General features: G+C 42.3%; 1 protein-coding gene across 1 annotated transcript in view; it reads left to right on the top strand.

The window, feature by feature from the left end:
• The window catches only part of NARS1 (asparaginyl-tRNA synthetase 1), a 191492-nt gene that overhangs the window by 15138 nt on the left and 156483 nt on the right, over positions 1–19871 (top strand). Inside the window, exons 2-4 of the mRNA XM_069220041.1 lie at positions 12064–12146; positions 15301–15366; positions 15468–15560. Of these exons, the coding sequence (XP_069076142.1) occupies positions 12064–12146; positions 15301–15366; positions 15468–15560 (242 nt within the window). The remainder of the gene's footprint in view (positions 1–12063; positions 12147–15300; positions 15367–15467; positions 15561–19871) is intronic.

Raw genomic sequence — 19871 nt, 5'->3', positions numbered from 1 at the left:
ACTATGATCTCCCAAACAGCCACACTAAATTCTCCCTCACTGACCTCACCTTTAACTCCTCCAAAACCCCTTCTACTACTATGAAATCTCAAACTCCTTTCTACAGACTCTTGCCGCCTACATCTCTCCTTACTCATCCCAAGCCTCATGCTAGTCCTATAAAGTCCCAATTAACACTTCTGGATTCTTCCCTCCTCCTTTTTACCATCATTCTATACAAACCTACTAACAAACTCCCATATCCTCTGCTCAAATCAACTCATACCAATACTGTACTCCTATTTCCATTTACTAATCTACCTCTATTCCTTTTGGGTTCCGGAGTAGCATGCTACTTGCCGAAAAGTGCTTTGATGCCTCGTAGGGGTAGTAAGTGCTATATAAATACAATTCCAATACAAAACAATTTGACTTGATTGATGGAGACAAAGTGTTTTTCTTTACAACCAGCAAGCGTGACAAGATCACAGTTCTGGTATCTTGAATTCCAGGGACTAGAACCGGTGCAAGGTATGATGGGCCAAATTCTTATCTCACCACAATCTTTTCCTGGACTAGATCCCCAATTTTTAGTATCCAACCTGCAGATACTAGTGTATCCCTCATTCTCACAGCAGTGGACTGCTCATCTCAGAAGTCTTATAGTTGCTGTACAACAATGAGACATTTATGTCAAAAGGAGTTTTTGTAATAACTGCACCAGGATTATCAAGATCTAGGACATACATCAGGATGCCAAACAGGACTTCATATGGGGTACAGCCACCCAAAGATCTTTTAGGCTGATTAGTTAATGCTCTCTGGACCCCATAAAGGTGATAGATCCTACTACGACCTGAACCAAATACTCTAGCTGTTAAGGATTGCTTTAAGTCTCAGATCTTCTTTTCCACTATCAAATTCCCCTCTGGATGATAGGGGAAAGAATAATGCACATCTACACCCAGGGTTCCCATGGTATCCCTGTATGCTTTGGAGGCAAAGGCAGGGCCTTGGCCCGAGTGGAATGCAGCTACTGCATATGTCCAGACAAAGATGTGCAAATCTTTAATAACAGTGAGAGTGTCATCTGATCATTGTGGCCGCACCCAAAGGAATCTGAAGCAGAATCTACAGCAAGTACAATTTTTTTGTATGCATCATCCGAGTTCAAGGGACCACAATGGTCCATGTACACACGCTGAATAGGCTTGTTTTAGACTAAGAGGGGTGTCTGTGTTGCATGCCTAACGGTGGAGCCTTTAATTTGCTGGCAGATGTCAAAACTAAGGACATACTGTTTTGTCTGTTTGCTACAAAAATGCTTTTGGTGGCATGGTCTGTACAAAGAAATTGTAGCCGCCACACCAACATGGGCAGAAACAACACCCTCCTGCGCTGCTTGAATTAGTTCTAGCCTATGATCTTAGCTGGGGATCACGCAGTCACCCACACCTGGAATGGTTATGTTGTGTAGGTTCTCATTATCCTAATGAGATTATTGGATTCGGGCGGCAGAAACACCTGTACTGTGGGAGACTGAGTCTGATCCCGCACCATGTGATGCCTGTCGGCCTAATCCGGGTTTGTTCTGGCTAACTAGCAGTGTCTCATCTCCACCTAAGCGCAGGGATGATTAGGGCAACCGGGCGCATGACATAAATGATTCCTCAGGGGATTCCTGGTCCCTCAGATCTCATCCGTTTCTTTTAGTTACATTAGTCCCACATATGAAAGGACAATCAGAGGCAGAGTAAAGTTCAATAAGGCTTTATTGAAATAACTGCAGCTTAGATAATAAAGCATGTATTGCAATAACTAGGATGATGAAGCACAACAGGATTAAAATGGTGACAAGGAGAGTAAAACACAAGAATAACGCTACCATATTGTCACTAAGGATTTTAAAGATAGTTCTTACCTAGGCTATGTTAGAGCACAGCATGTTAAGCTCTAATCTGCCCTTCAGGTTTCCCCTGGGAAGACTTCATCCCTTATTCCTGAGCAAGAGGCCTGTGGTCTACATAAGCAGCTGCAGCGAAACAATCAGCATACAGTCATGGTCATCTGGCTGGAATCTCCCTCTAACGTACATGGGTCAAAGTAGTGTTTTTATAATAAAACATCTAATGTTCCAAGAAAGGATCCCCACGTAAGAGTGTGTATGTTTCTGTAAATATTGGTGGCAACGCGTACCAATTTTGCCGGCAACTTATCTTACTGCAGCCTTGAGAAAAGCTCATAGTGAAAGAAATGTCTTGTTTAAGAACGCAGTGCTGACATAGGCTAAGAACAGCTAGATTGTCGAGACGGGGCTACTCACCTGAAAAGCAGGATGTCTGCAGGGGCGATGGTATGCCCCCGACCTCCTGGAACACCTCTTGGCACTTCCTGGTGGACACAGAAACCCCGACAGGTGTCCCAAAAAGAAAGGGGGAGTGGAAGAGAAAGAGACAAAACACTGCCACATCTTGCTGGTCCAGCCAGGCACCCTGTATCTTCGGGGGGCAGGTCGTTGTTGACAGAGTGATAGTACAGTTAGGGCACTCAACTTCCTTGAAACTGAATCTCTCTTTCTGATATGGGCACGTGAGTGGTAGAAGAACACCGGGATGCTCCAGCACTTTTCTTGGATAATAATAACTGTTGGCACAATTACTAACACTGTATTACCAAAAACCCAAACTGAGTACCATAACAATAAGTACTGCCACACTAGGGCTGGCTTCACAGAGATTCACTGTTGCACACTACAATTAGAACTGTGGTTGCACTTATCATGCACAAGAAAGACAAACAAGGGCATTAATTATATCACTTATTATAACTTTCTTGCATGCATATGGTTAAACTAAAAGGAACAAAAACAATCCAAGAAATACAAATGTCCACTCTGGGTTTAAACAGTTAGGGTGGCACAGTGTGATTTGGTTTCACTGTGTGTGTGAAAAACCCTTCTAAAGCAAATTCCTGAAACCTGAAACACAGGCATGAATGACACAATTTAAATGCAAGAGTTATTCTATTAGAAAAATAAAAGTCACGTAAATGCTCTTTTAAAATTGCACTGTCACTTTTTGTAGTACTTGAGCTCAAGCAGATTTCCTGAAGTACATTTAGGCAAGTAACTACAATAATAATGTAAAATGTTCAGAAATGCATTTGTCTCTTCAAGATAAGCACTCTGCCAAAATACGAGGTCTGAAATACACCAGCTGCCCTAGGAAAGCGCGGCGCTCAAAGAACAAAACTCCCTGGGGAATAGTAGTCACTTACTTGCAGTCTTTTCCGTAGTGCTGGAGGAATGCCTGGTGTCAGCTGGTACAGGAACGAAGAAAAGAATTGCCACAAAATTCCTGAATACGAGGATAGCAGCAGGGGCTGGACTGCCAAATCAAATGCTGAGATCGGGAAGCAAAACAAAGCCAGGCAGTGAGGCATGCTTCACTGTGCTATTTATAGCCAATCAGGAAAGCAGTTGAGTTTCCACAGGTGGATGAGTCACCACACCCAATTAGAAGCTCATGTCTACACCACACCCAATTAGAAGCACATGTCTACACCTGCTCACATTAGCAAACAAACATTGGTAAAACAAGCGTTGATAAAAAAACAGTTGTGTAACGCAGCACATTATGTTTACTTAGAAACGTGAAGGTTTAACCAAGAACAGAACAGAGATATGATTTAACCCTAATCACTGGGGATGCTGACAGATAACGGAGGTGGCACCTGGGGGATTCCTGCCATAGATAGAAAAAATAAAACAAGACCACAAATGTGGCCATTGTTAAACAATATAACAAAGCCAGAATAAAACATATCTAGGTTAAAGTGCACAACGGCATTCCTAGTTTGTTAAAATAATGTGTATAAAGCTATAGCTAAAATGGCTACACAACGGTTACATAGCAGATGTATTGGGCACTCAAATGGTGGGAATATTTTGCTGGATATACTTTTGGTAGAGGGGTGTCGTCAGCTGAGGCATTTACAGCAACCAGTATTTCTTCATCCACCCTTGTAGGGGAATGAATAATCGCAGCCATGCAGAATTGACTGCTTCATCAGCCAGTGAGTTCCCTACAACTGTATTCCAACATGTTGATGGTCCAGTGTAGGTATTACATGAGCTCATGGCAGTTCGTCCTTAAGTTCTACCACCTTTCCCCAAAGCCCTTTATTCTTGATGGTGTTTCCTTTAGAGTCTCTGAATCAAATAAGGCACCAGTAATGCAGATTTTCATTGAAAGACTGGACTCAATAGTGTGAATGATACACTATAAGTGATTGGAATTCATGATCCATATGTTCCAGTGCCAGAATCAATCCTTTTAGTTCAGCTAGGTATGCAGTGCAATCCCCAAAGGCCGCATAAACGTTTGTTGAGGGTGGAATTCTCCATCACTCATTACTCCATAAACAGCTGCGCAAGCTGCGGAGAATTGATGTTTGGTACTACAGCAGGTTGAGCTGAACAATTAGTGTAAATAATATATTTATACTGATCAAGGGTCATAATGTCAGTGGGCATGAAGTACTCTAGTTCGTACTGAAGACATTCTTGATTTTGCAGTTTTGGGTCAAATACATAGTGTACATCAGTGGCAGTCAAGGAAGTCGCCCATTGTATCCATCATGGATGTAAGGCATTTGGATTTGAAACGCTAAACGTTGTGACCGCCTTTACAATGATGTGTTTTCTCTGAGTTAGTGGTGTTTGTTTAATGACAGCCGTCTGAAATGCAGTCAATATTTTTTCAGTGGACCAAGGAGCATTTCAGCATTGCAGTATAAATGCTATTTATATGCAATCAGTCCTTTGTCACCTTCATCGAGTGTGACATAGCTAAAGCTCATAGCACCTGGTATTATCCAGATGACCAAATTTTATTTTCAAGTGTGTGTAGATGTTTTGCTTCAAGCATGGCAGTTTGTAGTGATCTGAGTATTTGTTTTGGTGTCCAATGTTTGTTTGAAAAATCTGGACAAATTAAGTCATAATGTGGTTTTATGCGCTGTGCATAATCTGGTATATATGTTCTGCCAAAATTAAAGAAGCCTAACTAAGACAGTGATTTTTTTTTTTTTATGGCAGTTGATGGTTGTAACTGTGCACACTTCTCTAGAAAGTGTGGTTCCAGGCTCTTCCCCTCATTTGAAAGCACATGTCCCAAAAATAGGACAGAAAAGCAATTTTTGGTTTCTTAAAGTTGAATCTGTATCCGTTCAGCAAATCCCGAAACAATGCGATCTAGTCTGACCAAATGTGTATTTAACTCATCATCTGTCCGATATGTTATCGACGTAGGACAGTGCTTCTGGAGCAGTATTGTTCAGTGTTTGTTACATGGACTGTTCTTATACCGTTGGTGAAGGTGCCAAAAACGTCACTAAGAGCCAATGCTGCTTTTCCCCCTTTTATGTTTCCTAAGGTAATTGAGAATACCGTGGCAAGATTTTCGTTAATTTCATTCCCAAACTCAGGTCAGGGGTTGCCCCATATTCATTTTGTATTTGTTTTATCACCTCTGGTAAGACTGCAAGAGATGGTTTACCATGAGTTTGGCAGCAAAAACTGTGCCCCAAGTAACGCAGTCATCAATAGAGGATACCATCCCAAATGACAAGCACACTAGGAGAATTCTATGTTTATATTGGGGTCCCGTATGGGGGAATACTGCTTCCACCTGATTTGATTTTTGAGCAGTCCAAAACGGAATAGCATTAATAGTCACTGGGTTAATCTCAGGCATAGTCAAGTGTTGTGAGTCAGCTGGTGCTGCTCTTGCTGGGGCAGTATTTACTGTTTGCATTACAAATTGTGTTACGCGTCTATATAATCTAACTAGATTATTCTATAATGGGCGCAGATCGGCTGCTGCTAAATTTTATATATTTCGATATGGTGTGTAGGCAGCTATAACTGTCCATTTGGCCCTGTCGTTACTGAGGGGACCCAGTCTAACGTGTTCATCAATGTGTGGTGGGGTGCCTTGGAACCAGTTTGATGTTCCTGGTATGTCAAAGGTATTTCAAAGTAGCTGTATGCTCTGTATTGTTGTGGAGCGTTTGCTACTGTGTATGTATAAAATGTATTTGTATTGGCATCAACTGAGCAAAGTTGACCCAAGAGTAAAATGTTTCAGTTTTGTATGTATTGTGTGCCCCTATTACAAACGTAACAACACCACCCTCATTCGGTAGCCCATTTTGAAGTAAATGTTGTGTGACAGCATGCCTACAATTCACTGAAATAACTACTGGATTAGTTTTAAAACTATACTCAGAGAAGGAAATACTAAGTGGGGCATCCTTTTAAAGGTTAAAGGTTGAAGAACCTACAGACAATATGGTTGCTACCTAAGGCATACAAGAAATAACAACTCAGGCGATCCATTAAAGTACCTGACCTTGACACGTTGTTGGCGCCATGTTATGCTATTCTTCCTCAGATAATAGGACTGCATGTTTAGGATGGTAGAACAGTAGGGTATGGGAGACTGAGTCCATCAACACCATTAGTTAATGTCGGCCTAACTCCTGGCTAGCTCACAGTGTCTCACCTGAACCCCCAAACCTATTGGGATCTGAGGTGATTATAGCAACCTGAACAGGACACTCTGACTCCCCAGGGAAGCCGTGGAAACAGATCTTACTCTTTTGATGTTATTACTCATGCATGTTAAGGTGAGACACAAAAGATGCAAGATAAGTTTTCAGTGAATTTATTGAAACAGTCAATCTCACATATAAAGAGTGAGCTGCTACAATTAGGCAGATTAAACAAATAAAGGTAATCAGCATTACAAACATGGTGACAAAGATAAACTATCCAACTATCCTAGCCCCATATCTATGCTAAGAACATAGCAGGTGTACCCTTCTGCTTGGCCCAATCTAAGGGCTGACCCCATACCTGGAAGCATTGTCAGGAGTTGGCCTGTGATGTAGATGGCAGTCCTCTCAGGAGGCTGGTAGATCAGTGGTAACTGAGCTGCATGTCACACAGCATGTGTCCAAGGATAGTCGTAGCCGAAATGCCCTCTGCCCCCTCTGGGTCAATGCGCCTAATATATAATAAACCATATTGTATCAGAAGTATAGTTCTGATGGAATGCTGTGTCTTGGTGTTAGAAGCTGTCTCTTGAACGGGCAACACAACTAGCATATTGTGTACAGTGTTCTTTAGCCTTGGACCGAAAGTATTGACTGCATGTGTGCAAAGGCTAACTAAACAAGCAGCTTGTTCCTCTTGTTCCTAGAATAAAAGCAAGCTGATAAAATATGCAAAATTAATTGCTAAAAGCAGCCTTGCTAAAACAAATAAATTATGAGTTATAAAACAAAGCCAAAACAGGGGGGACCATCTCGTTATGAAGGTCCTCATGACAAGCGTACAGCATGTGGCAGCTGACAGGCCCACTTCATCCATAGGTGTCTGGCAATGATGAGATGTTGCCAGGAGAAAAGTTCACATCATCTGAAAAGGAGTGCACTTCAGTGCCAGGAATAGTGTATCTGTGCTTCAGTGCCACTTTTTTTTATATATATATATATATATATATATATATTTTGCTATTTTATTTCTTTCATGCCTATGTTTGCATAAATGAATAAAACATAGCATGCCTGCCAAAGCCAGAACTTTTGGCCATGTCAAACCTTGTTTTCATATGCAGAGGCAAAAGCATACTCTATAGCTGGCTGGGAAAGTTATAAGCTACAGTCTCCGGCCCCACTGGAGACTGCTTAATGGTGAATTCTCATTAACGATGTTTTATTTAGCAGTTGTCTATGGTGGTGTTGGACACTGCAACCTCTTGTATCCCATGCACGTCTTTGAAAATGCTACACTAGCCTATGTAATTACCATTGTCCTGCCCCTGGCAGTGGGCAAGAAGATAAGGCCGAGCACTTCACACGGACATGAATTGTGGGCACATTTCAGCAACATTGCTCTGCAAATTAATTGAAGAATCACCAAGCCCTATTGTAGACTAATCTGGCACCTTCGTACCTACTGAGGGTTCAAAAGATGGTATCCTTCCCACTCTGGTCAAAATGCTAATTGACATGGTTCCGTAGTGACAGCCACATACATAATCCAGCTATTCCAACAGATCCGTAGGGCAAGGGTTTAAGTAAATCAGCTTTCAAGATCTCTGAGGTAACTGTGGAGAACAGTATATAGGCTCCCTGTCCAACGGAAGTGTTGGAAGATCCCAATTGTGACTGAATATTACCTTGAAACCAACTGGCTTCAATTGGGTCCAGTGAGTGAGATTAAAATAAATACCAGGCCCATATGCTATTCAGTTTACAGAACTGTAGTGCTGCATTTATTCTTCTTGCTCCGCTGGATAAAAACTTTCTCTGAAGCAGTATGTCGACCTGTTATACACAGGTCCTTCTAGACAACTGATCTGTATTCTTCACCAGGGGTTGGTCACTTCTCCATTCATTTTTATTACAGCAGCTAACAAAGGTATTCAGGTCTCCCTCTCCAAGCAGCTCAGAACAACAGAACTTTTAGGGTCTTGTCCAGATTTAGGGGGTTATTCCAACTTTGGAGGAGGTGGTAATCCGTCCCAAATGTGACGGATTTACCACCAGCCGTATTACGAGTTCCATAGGATATAATGGACTTGTAATACGGCTGGTGGTATATCCGTCACTTTACCGTCACTTTTGGGACGGATTACCACTTCCTCCAAAGTTGGAATAACCCCCTCAGTCTTCGTCTGGTTTTGGGGGCAAGGCTGCCAGCAAAGTTCAACCTTGTGGATCTTCCCAACTTTAGGTTCCTCTTCGGTTGCAAAGTAAAATGTTCAACAAAATAGGAGTGAAAGAACCCATTACCATGGCCCTGGAGATCACTGCAGCTTTCAAATCTTGATGGATGACATTCCCAGCCTAGAAGTGTACGAGACCCCAGTTTGATGAGCAGCAAAATAAAGAATGTTACTTCCATAGTTGCAGTACTGTCTATAGATTGATGCAAAGATTCTTGCAGAAGTTGGCTAGGCAGTATTGCATAGTTTCATACAATGGGAAGAATGTCTCCTTGTCAGATCTCATTCAGGGAGGTCACAGGAAAGCGCAGGGGAGGTTAATTGCCACGGACATTCTAGTATTTGTCATTCTGTAGCTCTGCAAACTGTGCCATATACTTTCTGCACTTGATTCTAGGGCAGGGAGGGTGTGCAGTCAGACTTCTCCTGGAAGTACTGTGGCGGGCAGGGACTCAAAACTCAACAGTCAGCCAGCAATCACAGTATTGTCTAGCCCAGTGCTTATCCTTTGAATAAAAAAAATAATAATACTATAATCATAAAGCATAACTACACAGTTTTGCATTCACTCACAGTTTTTAAGCTCTGCAGTTGCCTGTCTTCTGTTGTTGCAGTCTGGCATGGTATGAGAGGAATGTTTACTGCAGTCATGCGGAAACGACTCTTGAATTTGATGACTGGGATTTTTCAGCATGACTGCTCCTGTGGCATGTCTTTGGCAGTTAGTAGCCTCCGTATGCTGGGTACAGACAGGAAGCTGAAACCGCGGATGCGGCCTCCAAAATCCTAACTTATGGATATATTTGGCAGTTGTGGCCTCCGGGCTCATTAGGGTCCCACCTTGTCGGCGACAAAGCAGCCAGACTGTTGTTGGCAGTAGCACCTGTCTTCTCACAGTCACTGCAGAGTGCTAATTACTCACAGTACTCGATACTTGCAAAATTCTTGATTGTTTGCAATAGCCATTCAGGGTGATGGGACCCTATTATACACAGGTCCCTTCTGGCTGTGCTCCCTTTCAGTTGCATGCTTTTTCTGGATATTCCATATGCCCAGAACATGCTGGATTTCTTCTCCTGGGCAGTCTCTCCGCCTGCAGGGCCAGGCGCTCTCCTTCCCTCTCTCTGCACACAGACAGGCTTCTAAGCTCTTGACAGTTCTTCAGCTAGTCAAAGAAAGTGCAAACATCAGGTGATTACACCCTTACTCATAGTAGACTGACTGCCATGCAGACACCAGCCCTAGTCACAGAGCAGATCTTTGAGCACCGCCTTCATTTGTCTTAGAATAAAGTGGGATGGTTTGTATCCCTCTTGTTAACATATTTTGCAGGGTATTATTGCATAAGCATTGCATTTAGTTTGTGAGTTATGGCTTGCCTAGCTGGTGGGTAAACTGATTTGTGGAGCTTACAGTTACTGGGGTATTACAGGGGTTTTCTTTTTTTCTGTAACCATAACTGTTTTTAAGTGAATTTCAACACTGATTAAACATGCCCTAAGGTGTTATGACAAAAGCTAATAACTTGATATTATTTGTGGTTTTTGAATGGAAAGGTAAAAGTGTTTTGCTGCTGGTTTTGTGGCTACATGGTGGGCTTGTGTTAGCTGTGTTGAGTAGTGCTGCAGCATACAACCCATTTTGCATTGAGGTTGACTGCAGGACCAGTTCACTGGCTCGGCCTCTGCTCTTAGCAAGCTTCTGGCTAACCACTGTGCTTGTAGCCTTATGTCATGTGCAGTGGGGATTTACCACTGGTCATCAGCCTTCTATGTGGCAGTTTTCAAATTAAACTCCATTCTGGCATGTCAGTTGCCATGCAAGTCTGTCAAATGGTGACTAAGTTATTAGCAAGCTCAAGCTTTTCTGGCTTTCCTTTTAATGGGCACTCTTGTCAGATCCGGATGAAACCTGGAATCCTTGTGCTGGGCTTATCTTAGCATACAAGCAGAAATCCAGATATATAAACTCCACGTGCATTTTGTTAGGATTTGTGAAGGGTGCCAAAGTTATTGTCAAATTAATATTTTTTGCCATCCTCCTTCAACCATGCCCCCCTTTAATAGATATGCACAAAGCTCATGTTATTAGAAGTAAGTGAAACATGATGATTGTCTGCCCAGTGATTGAATAAAATATTCAAAATGGGAACTACATGATTGCTTTTTAAGACCACAATGATTTATCCATGTATGATTTGTAAAGAAAGCAAGACTTTGAAGAATCTGAATACCTGGGGACACCGCAAGCCTATCCTTGGGAATTTGACCCAGATGTACAGTGTTATTTTTGTTAAGTAAGGAGTTCTCCTAGTCCAAAGTGCTTACAGTCATTCTTTTCAGATACCCTATTTCAAAAGGAAACTTGTTTGCTATGAAGAGCAATATGGTATTGAATTCAGTCCTATAAAACATCGAAGTGATTCAAGACTATGAATACCAGACTGTCTTGGGTCATGGCTTGAGATTTGTGTGTGAGTTGTATAATGCTGCGCTTTCAAGCCTCACAAGTCATCCAAATGAAAAATATGAAAGGCAGATGGAATGGTCTTTAATTTGACAGAACACTCACCCATGCTTGGTGTGCTGGTTAACAGGTCTTTAGAGCTGCTTTGCTTTATCTAGGGTAGTCTAGTACCCAAGCCCCCATACTTGTGTTGGATGTTGCAACATCTCACTCATGTTAAGTGAATGAATGGTGCAACATATGAGTACTGTTCATGTTTGAACTGTGCAGAACATACAGTGTGGTAACATAGTGGGTTCATACACCTTTATTATGTATATTTTATACATTTTATTTTATTCTTTGCAAATTTAGTTCTGTTTTTTAATTGTGGTAGAGTACGATTTCATTATGTGATACCTGGTTCGCACATAATAATTCATTTTAATTAAAAATCAGTAAGTAGTTTGTTTTCAAAAGAGCTAAGTTTTAAAGGAAGAGGTATCTTTGTATATACTAAAAGCTGCATTAATGGTGAACACTTATTAGAATAAAGCTTCTTTTGCAGAGTCCATATTGTCAATCATACCAATGAATATGTAAGACTAATGCAAATTGACTGTTTAAGAAGACTGCACATTGACAACTTTAGTATTACTTATCTTGATTTACAAGTCACAGAATTCCCTTCTAAGATGTCTTGTAGCTCCACTTCAAACATGTGAACTGTGTGCTGCATTAGACTCATTAAGTACTCTTTTTAATATTTGCCCTCATGATCTAGTTTGTTCTAGTCTGTTAAAGGCTGCCATTGTTGAACAGATGTATTTTTGGTTTAATGCAGGAGAAATGTATGTTTCTGATCGAGAGGGGGATGATTCCACTGGAGATGGAACTCAGAAGAAGCCTTTTAAGACCGTTCTGAAGGTAGTTTTTGATTTTTTTCATGACACTGTTTCCGGTTTCATTTGTTTCCTGCAAAGTATGGTGTGCGATTTATAGAGATAATATAGCAAGCACTTCAGTAACCACTTTCTACTGAAAGTGGAACAGCAGTGTGTGTTCTGTATAGTCTAATCCACTTCACAGTCAAGGCTTATACCAAGGAAAATATTCCTCGTTGCCTGTGTGAACAGATAAAAACTGTAGTGTTAAGTAATCCCGTATCACAGCACATAGTCTTACTACAACCACGCACAGCTTAGCAGATAAATTGACAGTTTAATTGTGCATGTGGAGTGACTTGGAGTTGTTCGAGGTAGCTTTACTGATTATTGAAGATTAGGCTTCCTGAAGAAATTAGTTTATGCTTGTGTTTCTAACTATGTTGTTGTAGAAGCTGAATGTGAATAACTTTCTTTTTACCTCTTCATAGGATAGAATAGGGCCTATGTTCTTATTTCTGTTTTTATATGTATTATGATCACTGTTTTACATAGATATTGTCTAATTCATTTATTCATTACAAACAGTAAACTTGTAGTGTATGCAGTAGGCACTTCAAGAGACTAGCAGAGAGGAAAATAGTTATCTGATAAGTGTAGTACATTATTTTAGTGTGCAACTCAAGCTCTAAATGCCTCTAGACATAATCTCCAATTGTCAGGTTTTTCTTTGTCCAACAGAAACCATTTTGTGAAAGTATCATCTTCAGATTAGCATCTGCCTAGTCACCGTCTATGCATCTTCTCTTGCACCAACAGTATTGAGCTCAAAACAAGACTAGTCTAGGTGTCTTTCACCATCACATTTGTGATTTGTTTTTTAAACAGTTTTGCCAAATGTGCAGTACGTCTAGCTTTGTTTCCTGGAACACACTATGGAGGTGTTTCTCTGCATTCTGTGAAATTAACAAAGTAGAGATCTTTCACATTCTGATATTGGGATAATTTCCTTTTTATGGCATTGGCTGCTTTTAATAGATTCATTTTTGCTTCAATAGACCTGGACAACAAATGTATGGATTATGTGGGCAAGAAGGCTTCTAGACAGCAATAAAAGATTGCGCCTAAGCCACTCTGTCCGTGACTTTAAGGGGAAGTTTGTAAACCAGTTGCCTTGGGACCGAAGAGAATGCCTGTGGGAATTTCTTAGAGTGGATGATCACTTCAGAAGAGATGCTTGGGGACTCATGGGACTTAGGGACTGATGGGACTCACTGAAGTTCTCATCTGATGTCTGTTACTAAGGTATGTTTGATGTGTTCTCTGTGGTTGGGATCTGTTTTTCAGTGGAAACACTCATGTAATGAAGAAATCCAGAAGATCATTATAGAATCTGGAAAATGTGAAGATTAAGTGATCAGATATTTTTCACGGTTGAGCTTGAAATGTTCATGCATCCTACTGGCAGACTACTTTCAGTAGCTACACTGGAAGCTTTCTTCCACCCAGCCAAGGTAGAGAATTGTAAATTGAGGCACTCTGCAGTTGTCTCTCTAACAATTTGCCTTAACTGAATACCGTTCATGGAGGTGAACATCTTGAAGCATCTCACAGCATTGCAGAAGGTAACAAAAGACAAAAGGGTGCAATATAGTGTACATAATTAGACTAGTTTTGTTACAGACTAGGATTTTTGACATGCATGTCTAATAATATTCCACACGCTAGTGTGAAGCCCCTTCTGTTCGTTCAGGACATCCAGTTTCTGACTTTAAGAAGAAGAGCTATATAAAGTTGAGTCACTAAAGGAACAAAGAGATATTCTTTTGCTGGTTTCCAATATAAAAAAGTACAAAACTGGTATTGCATCCATGTTAGGCCTCAATTCTGCAAACAAAGATGAAAAATTCAGGATGCTTGAGCTTGACCATATTTACCTCCCTGTTAACGCAAGTTGTTTGGATGTGTGCAATGGACTTACAGAAAACGTACTTCCACATGCCAATAATCAGGAAACAAAGATTTGCTTTTTCCCTTTTAAAGATCAACAAGCTGACATATCCTTACAAGAATTTGCTTTTTTTTATGTCTGTTGTGCACACCTTCTCTAAGAGGACAGCAGTGTTAAGATCATTGCTGAAGCATCGTCAAATATTTGTATGGCAGCACTTGGGCGACAGGTTGATCAAAGTGTCAATGCCCTTCGATAGATGAGGAATATATCTTTACTCATTTTTAACAATACCTCTTTTCCAAACGTTACTTGCCAAGTTAAAATGCCAAAGAACAAATGCAGACTTCAATTCTTTTATAGCATCCAGACTTCCTCCCTCTGTTGAAATGACCATATGGGAGAGTTCCCCTATTTAGGATGACCAGGAAGATCTTATACAACACCCCTCCAGAGCTCAGCTTAAATGCCAGACTTCTAAATATGACCAGAAGCATCCTTATGAGAACATAATGTTTTCAAGTGGGAGCAATTCTGTCTTTGGTGTCTGGGGATATATGGAGTAATCCAGTGAAATACCAAGACGTCTTCATCAATCTTCAAGGGTGGGGAGTGGGAGACTTTTATTTTGTCCAAGCATAGCAATGCTCAGCCACAGATGCCACGGTTCTCTGGATCACCAGCAAAGAGATGTAGCATAAAATTATGTGGATTGTGAGACCAGATTTCTGTCAGGTGCACTGACCATTACTGGATTGTGAGGGCAGATTGCTTTCAGGTGAACTCTCATAATACATTGTTCTTTAATAAACTAGATATGTTGCGATTCTTCTGTAAACAGAGTCTTGTTTTGGGGAATGGTCAAAAACATTCATCTCTGTGTATATCATTGTATAAGGCTTTGGATGAGAAAGTAATGGGATGAGTACTTACTACCAAAATTCATTACTGCAACTTTCCATGGCTACCCTGCTGATCAGCCTCAATCCTGGCCATGCTAGCAATAAGCTCTGAAGATAACGGGTTAGTAATCTCTGCACTTCTAAAGCTTCTTGCCTAAACCACATTAATTATGTTTCCAACAACATTTTCAATATGAGGCCTTTACTGTATCAAGAAGAGCCGATTATCTTTTTATACGTTATTTCTGTAATGAAGGAATACCCTTGTTGGAGATGAGTGTTTGAAGAGATTGTCCTGAGTCACCCTGGGCTTATGAAACCCGTTTCTTTTTTTTCCATTTCAGGCCATGATGACTGCAGGAAAGGAACCTTTTCCCACTTTTTATGTGGACTCCCAAAAAGAGAATGAGGTTGTATGATTTAAAGAAAAACCTTCCTAGATCATGTATTTCTGCACATTATGTAATGTTCATAAAGCATATCAATTATTACTAAAACATTTTTCTCCTAGAGGTGGGATGTTATTTCGAAAACTCAACTTAAAAATGTTCGAAAACTATGGAACAGAGAGCAAATGAAGAATGAAGCTAAAGAAAAGAAGGAGGTGAGCTAACCATGTCCTTTTCTTATTGAAGCAATTAGAATTGCTTGTTACCACGCACTGTTCATAGCCAGATAAGTGCCAAATACGAGCTTATGCAAAAAAGGTCTGACAGAATTTGCGTTCTATGTGACTGGTGGCTTACCAGAATCTGGTCTTGACAGGACCACACACTTGTTAACGGAATCAGTCTCCTTTTTAATGCCAGATATGTATAAGAATATGTATTTGTTATTTTGGTTGTGTTGAATGGTGATAAATACCTTCAGACAGCTTCTTCTGAGGACTTTTACCAATAGGAGACAAAGGGAAAGGACAGGGAGTCAGTGGGACGGGACTAACCATGGTGTGCTGAGCAGAAAAAAACAAGCCTTACTGTCCTTTCTATCTGCGTTTAGGCTGATTTGGACCAAAAGTGCAATGGGAGTGAGTTCCAAATTGATAATACAGTTCTTCCTCAAAATCACTTGTATCTTGTGTTTCTGAGTGAGAGCACATTCTAGAAGGCCATTGTTAAGCATCTGATCTGGTGTAGAGAGACATTTTTTTTATAGCAGGCATTTATGTAAAGCATTATGGGCTGGGAAAGGCATTATGGAACCTGGACTTAGACCAGCAGCTGTCTGAAAACGAGTTTGTGGCCAGAGCCTGTGATTACAAGTACTTTAGTCTGAAGATAACCTGGTCTACGTTATTTTGGACACAAAGGTTTGTTACTGAAGAGTATATGAGTTGCTGTTGGATTAGTGAAAGCATGATACCTGTACCATCCCGTCCAAAGGTGTAATCTGTAGCTAATGTGAGGAGGATTTGATGGTTTATGAACGCTTTCAATCTTCCTTCCCCCGCCAGTGTATTGACATAATTTACATAGTGTAAAGAAATGGCTCCCTGTTGCAGTTACCCCCCACTTTTTGCCTGATACTGATGCTGACTTGACTGCGAAGTGTGCTGGGACCCTGCTAACCAGTCCCCAGCACCAGTGTTCTTTCACCTAAAATGTACCATTGTCTCCACAATTGGCACACCCTGGCATCCAGGTAAGTCCCTTATAACTGGTACCCCTGGTACCAAGGGCCCTGATGCCAGGGAAGGTCTCTAAGGGCTGCAGCATGTCTTATGCCACCCTAAGGACCCCTCACTCAGCACAGACACACTGCTTGCCAGCTTGTGTGTGCTGGTGGGGAGAAAATGACTAAGTCGACATGGCACTCCCCTTAGGGTGCCATGCCAACCTCACACTGCCTATGGCATAGGTAAGTCACCCCTCTAACAGGCCTTACAGCCCTAAGGCAGGGTGCACTATACCACAGGTGAGGGCATAGGTGCATGAGCACTATGCCCCTACAGTGTCTAAGCAAAACCTTAGACATTGTAAGTGCAGGGTAGCCATAAGAGTATATGGTCTGGGAGTCTAAAAAACGAACTCCACAGCTCCATAATGGCTACACTGAATACTGGGAAGTTTAGTATCAAACTTCTCAGAATAATAAACCCACACTGATGCCAGTGTTGGATTTATTAAATAATGCACACAGAGGGCATCTTAGAGATGCCCCCTGTACTTTACCCAATTGTTCAGTGCAGGACTGACTGGTCTGTGCCAGCCTGCTGCTGAGAGACGAGTTTCTGACCCCATGTGGTGAGGGCCTTTGTGCTCTCTGAGGACAGAAACAAAAGCCTGCTCTGGGTGGAGGTGCTTCACACCTCCCCCCCTGCAGGAACTGTAACACCTAGCAGTGAGCCTCAAAGGCTCAGGCTTCGTGTTACAATGCCCCAGGGCACTCCAGCTGGTGGAGATGCCCTCCCCCTGGACACAGCCCCCACTTTTGGCGGCAAGTCCAGGAGAGATAATGAGAAAAACAAGGAGGAGTCACTGTCCAGTCAGGACAGCCCCTAAGGTGTCCTGAGGTGACTCTGACTTTTAGAAATCCTCCATCTTGCAGATGGAGGATTCCCCCAATAGGATTAGGGATGTGCCCTCCTCCCCTCAGGGAGGAGGCACAAAGAGGGTGTACCCACCCTCAGGGCTAGTAGCCATTGGCTACTAACCCCCAGACCTAAACACGCCCTTAAATTTAGTATTTAAGGGCTCCCCAGAACCTAGGAACTCAGATTCCTGCAACCTAAGAAGAAGAGGACTGCTGAGCTGAAAAACCCTGCAGAGAAGACGGAGACACCAACTGCTTTGGCCCCAGCTCTACCGGCCTGTCTCCCCACTTTGAAAAGACACTGCTCCAGCGACGCTTTCCCCAGGACCAGCGACCTCTGAATCCTCAGAGGACTGCCCTGCTCTAGAAGGACCAAGAAACTCCAGAGAACAGCGGCCCTGTTCACCAAAGACTGCAACTTTGTTTCCAAAGAAGCAACTTCAAGACAACTGCGTTTCCCGCCAGAAGCGTGAGACTTGCAACTATGCATCCGACGCCCCCGGCTCGACTTGTGGAGAACAAACACTTCAGGGAGGACTCCCCGGCGACTACGAGACCGTGAGTAGCCAGAGTTGCCCCCCCTGAGCCCCCACAGCTTCGCCTGCAGAGGGAATCCCGAGGCTCCCCCTGACCGCGACTGCCTGACTCCCAGATCCCGACGCCTGGAAAAGACCCTGCACCCGCAGCCCCCAGGACCTGAAAGATCGGAACTCCAGTGCAGGAGTGACCCCCAGGAGGCCCTCTCCCTTGCCCAGGTGGTGGCTACCCCGAGGAGCCCCCCCCCTTGCCTGCCTGCATCGCTGAAGAGACCCCTTGGTCTCCCATTGATTCCAATTGAAAACCCGACGTGTGTTTGCACACTGCACCCGGCCGCCCCCGTGCTGCTGAGGGTGTACTTTCTGTGCCAACTTGTGTGTCCCCCGGTGCCCTAAATAACCCCCCTGGTCTGCCCTCTGAAGACGCGGGTACTTACCTGCTGGCAGACTGGAACCGGGGCACCCCCTTCTCCATTGAAGCCTATGCGTTTTGGGCACCACTTTGAACTCTGCACCTGACCGGCCCTGAGCTGCTGGTGTGGTAACTTTGGGGTTGCTCTGAACCCACAACGGTGGGCTACCTTGGACCCAAACTTGAACCCCGTAGGTGGTTTACTTACCTGCAAGAACTAACAATTACTTACCTCCCCTAGGAACTGTGAAAATTGCACTATGTCTAGTTTTAAAATAGCTATATGTGTTTTATTTGAAAAGTATATATGCTATTGTGATTATTCAAAGTTCCTAAAGTACTTACCTGCAATAACTTTCATTCAAAGTATTACATGTAAAATTTGAACCTGTGGTTCTTAAAATAAACTAAGAAAAGATATTTTTCTATAGAAAAACCTATTGACCTGGAATTGTCTCGGAGTGTGTGTTCCTCATTTATTGCTTGTGTGTGTACAACAAATGCTTAACACTACTCCTTTGATAAGCCTACTGCTCGACCACACTACCACAAAATAGAGCATTAGTATTATCTCTTTTTGCCACTATCTTACCTCTAAGGGGAACCCTTGGACTCTGTGCATACTTTTCCTTACTATAGCCTTAGAACCCGCCGTAGCGGGCTCTACTGGCTATTAAAGGCCCGCTCCCCGCGTTAAATGCCCGAGCCGAAGGCGAGGGCATTTAACAAGGGAGAGGGACTTTAATAGCCGGTAGAGCCCGCTACGGCGGGTTCTAAGGCTATTAGAACATTCTGCCACACAGGGCAGAATGTTCTTTTAAAAAAAAAAAAAAAAAATGTTCACGGAGCCCGAGGGGATTTAAATCCCCTCGGGCTCCGTGAGGCTTTGTTCACAGCTGTTGCTGTGAACAAAGCGAACATTGGAATGTTGGCGCTGCGGGCTTTTACCGGCCAGTAAAAGCCCGCAGCACTCCATTGTTTTCAATGGAGCCTCCAGCATTCCAATGTTCTAATTTGAAATAGTGCATACAGAGCCAACTTCCTACACATAGTATTCACTGGTGGAGAAAAATAGCTAACTAGTTCCTTCTTTACATGGCCTCCAATAGTTCGAAAATACGTTACTGATCATGGTCAATTAGTTTATGGGTTCACTTAGCTTTTTGAACCTCCACTTTCTCTCCCTTTCGTTTATGTTACATGTGTTATATTGTTTATACCTGTATTGTATTTCCTAACCAAAATTATGAACAAAAAGACCTTCACTTACTCTTACGGTCTGTTTTTTTTCACCCTGTGCAGGAGGTCCTGGACTACTTAACATGTTTTAAAATATAATTTTCACATATTTCAAGCTGTGCCAGGACCCTGATCCTACAGTGTTGCCTTCCACTAGAGCCTTGTCTTACGTTCCTCCATGACATGTCAACATTTA

This window comes from Pleurodeles waltl, chromosome 1_1 (genome assembly GCF_031143425.1).
Source record: "Pleurodeles waltl isolate 20211129_DDA chromosome 1_1, aPleWal1.hap1.20221129, whole genome shotgun sequence".
In the NCBI taxonomy this organism is placed as follows: domain Eukaryota; kingdom Metazoa; phylum Chordata; class Amphibia; order Caudata; family Salamandridae; genus Pleurodeles; species Pleurodeles waltl.
Note: the sequence above shows the minus strand (reverse complement) of the source record. Positions and strands in the feature narration are given on the sequence as shown.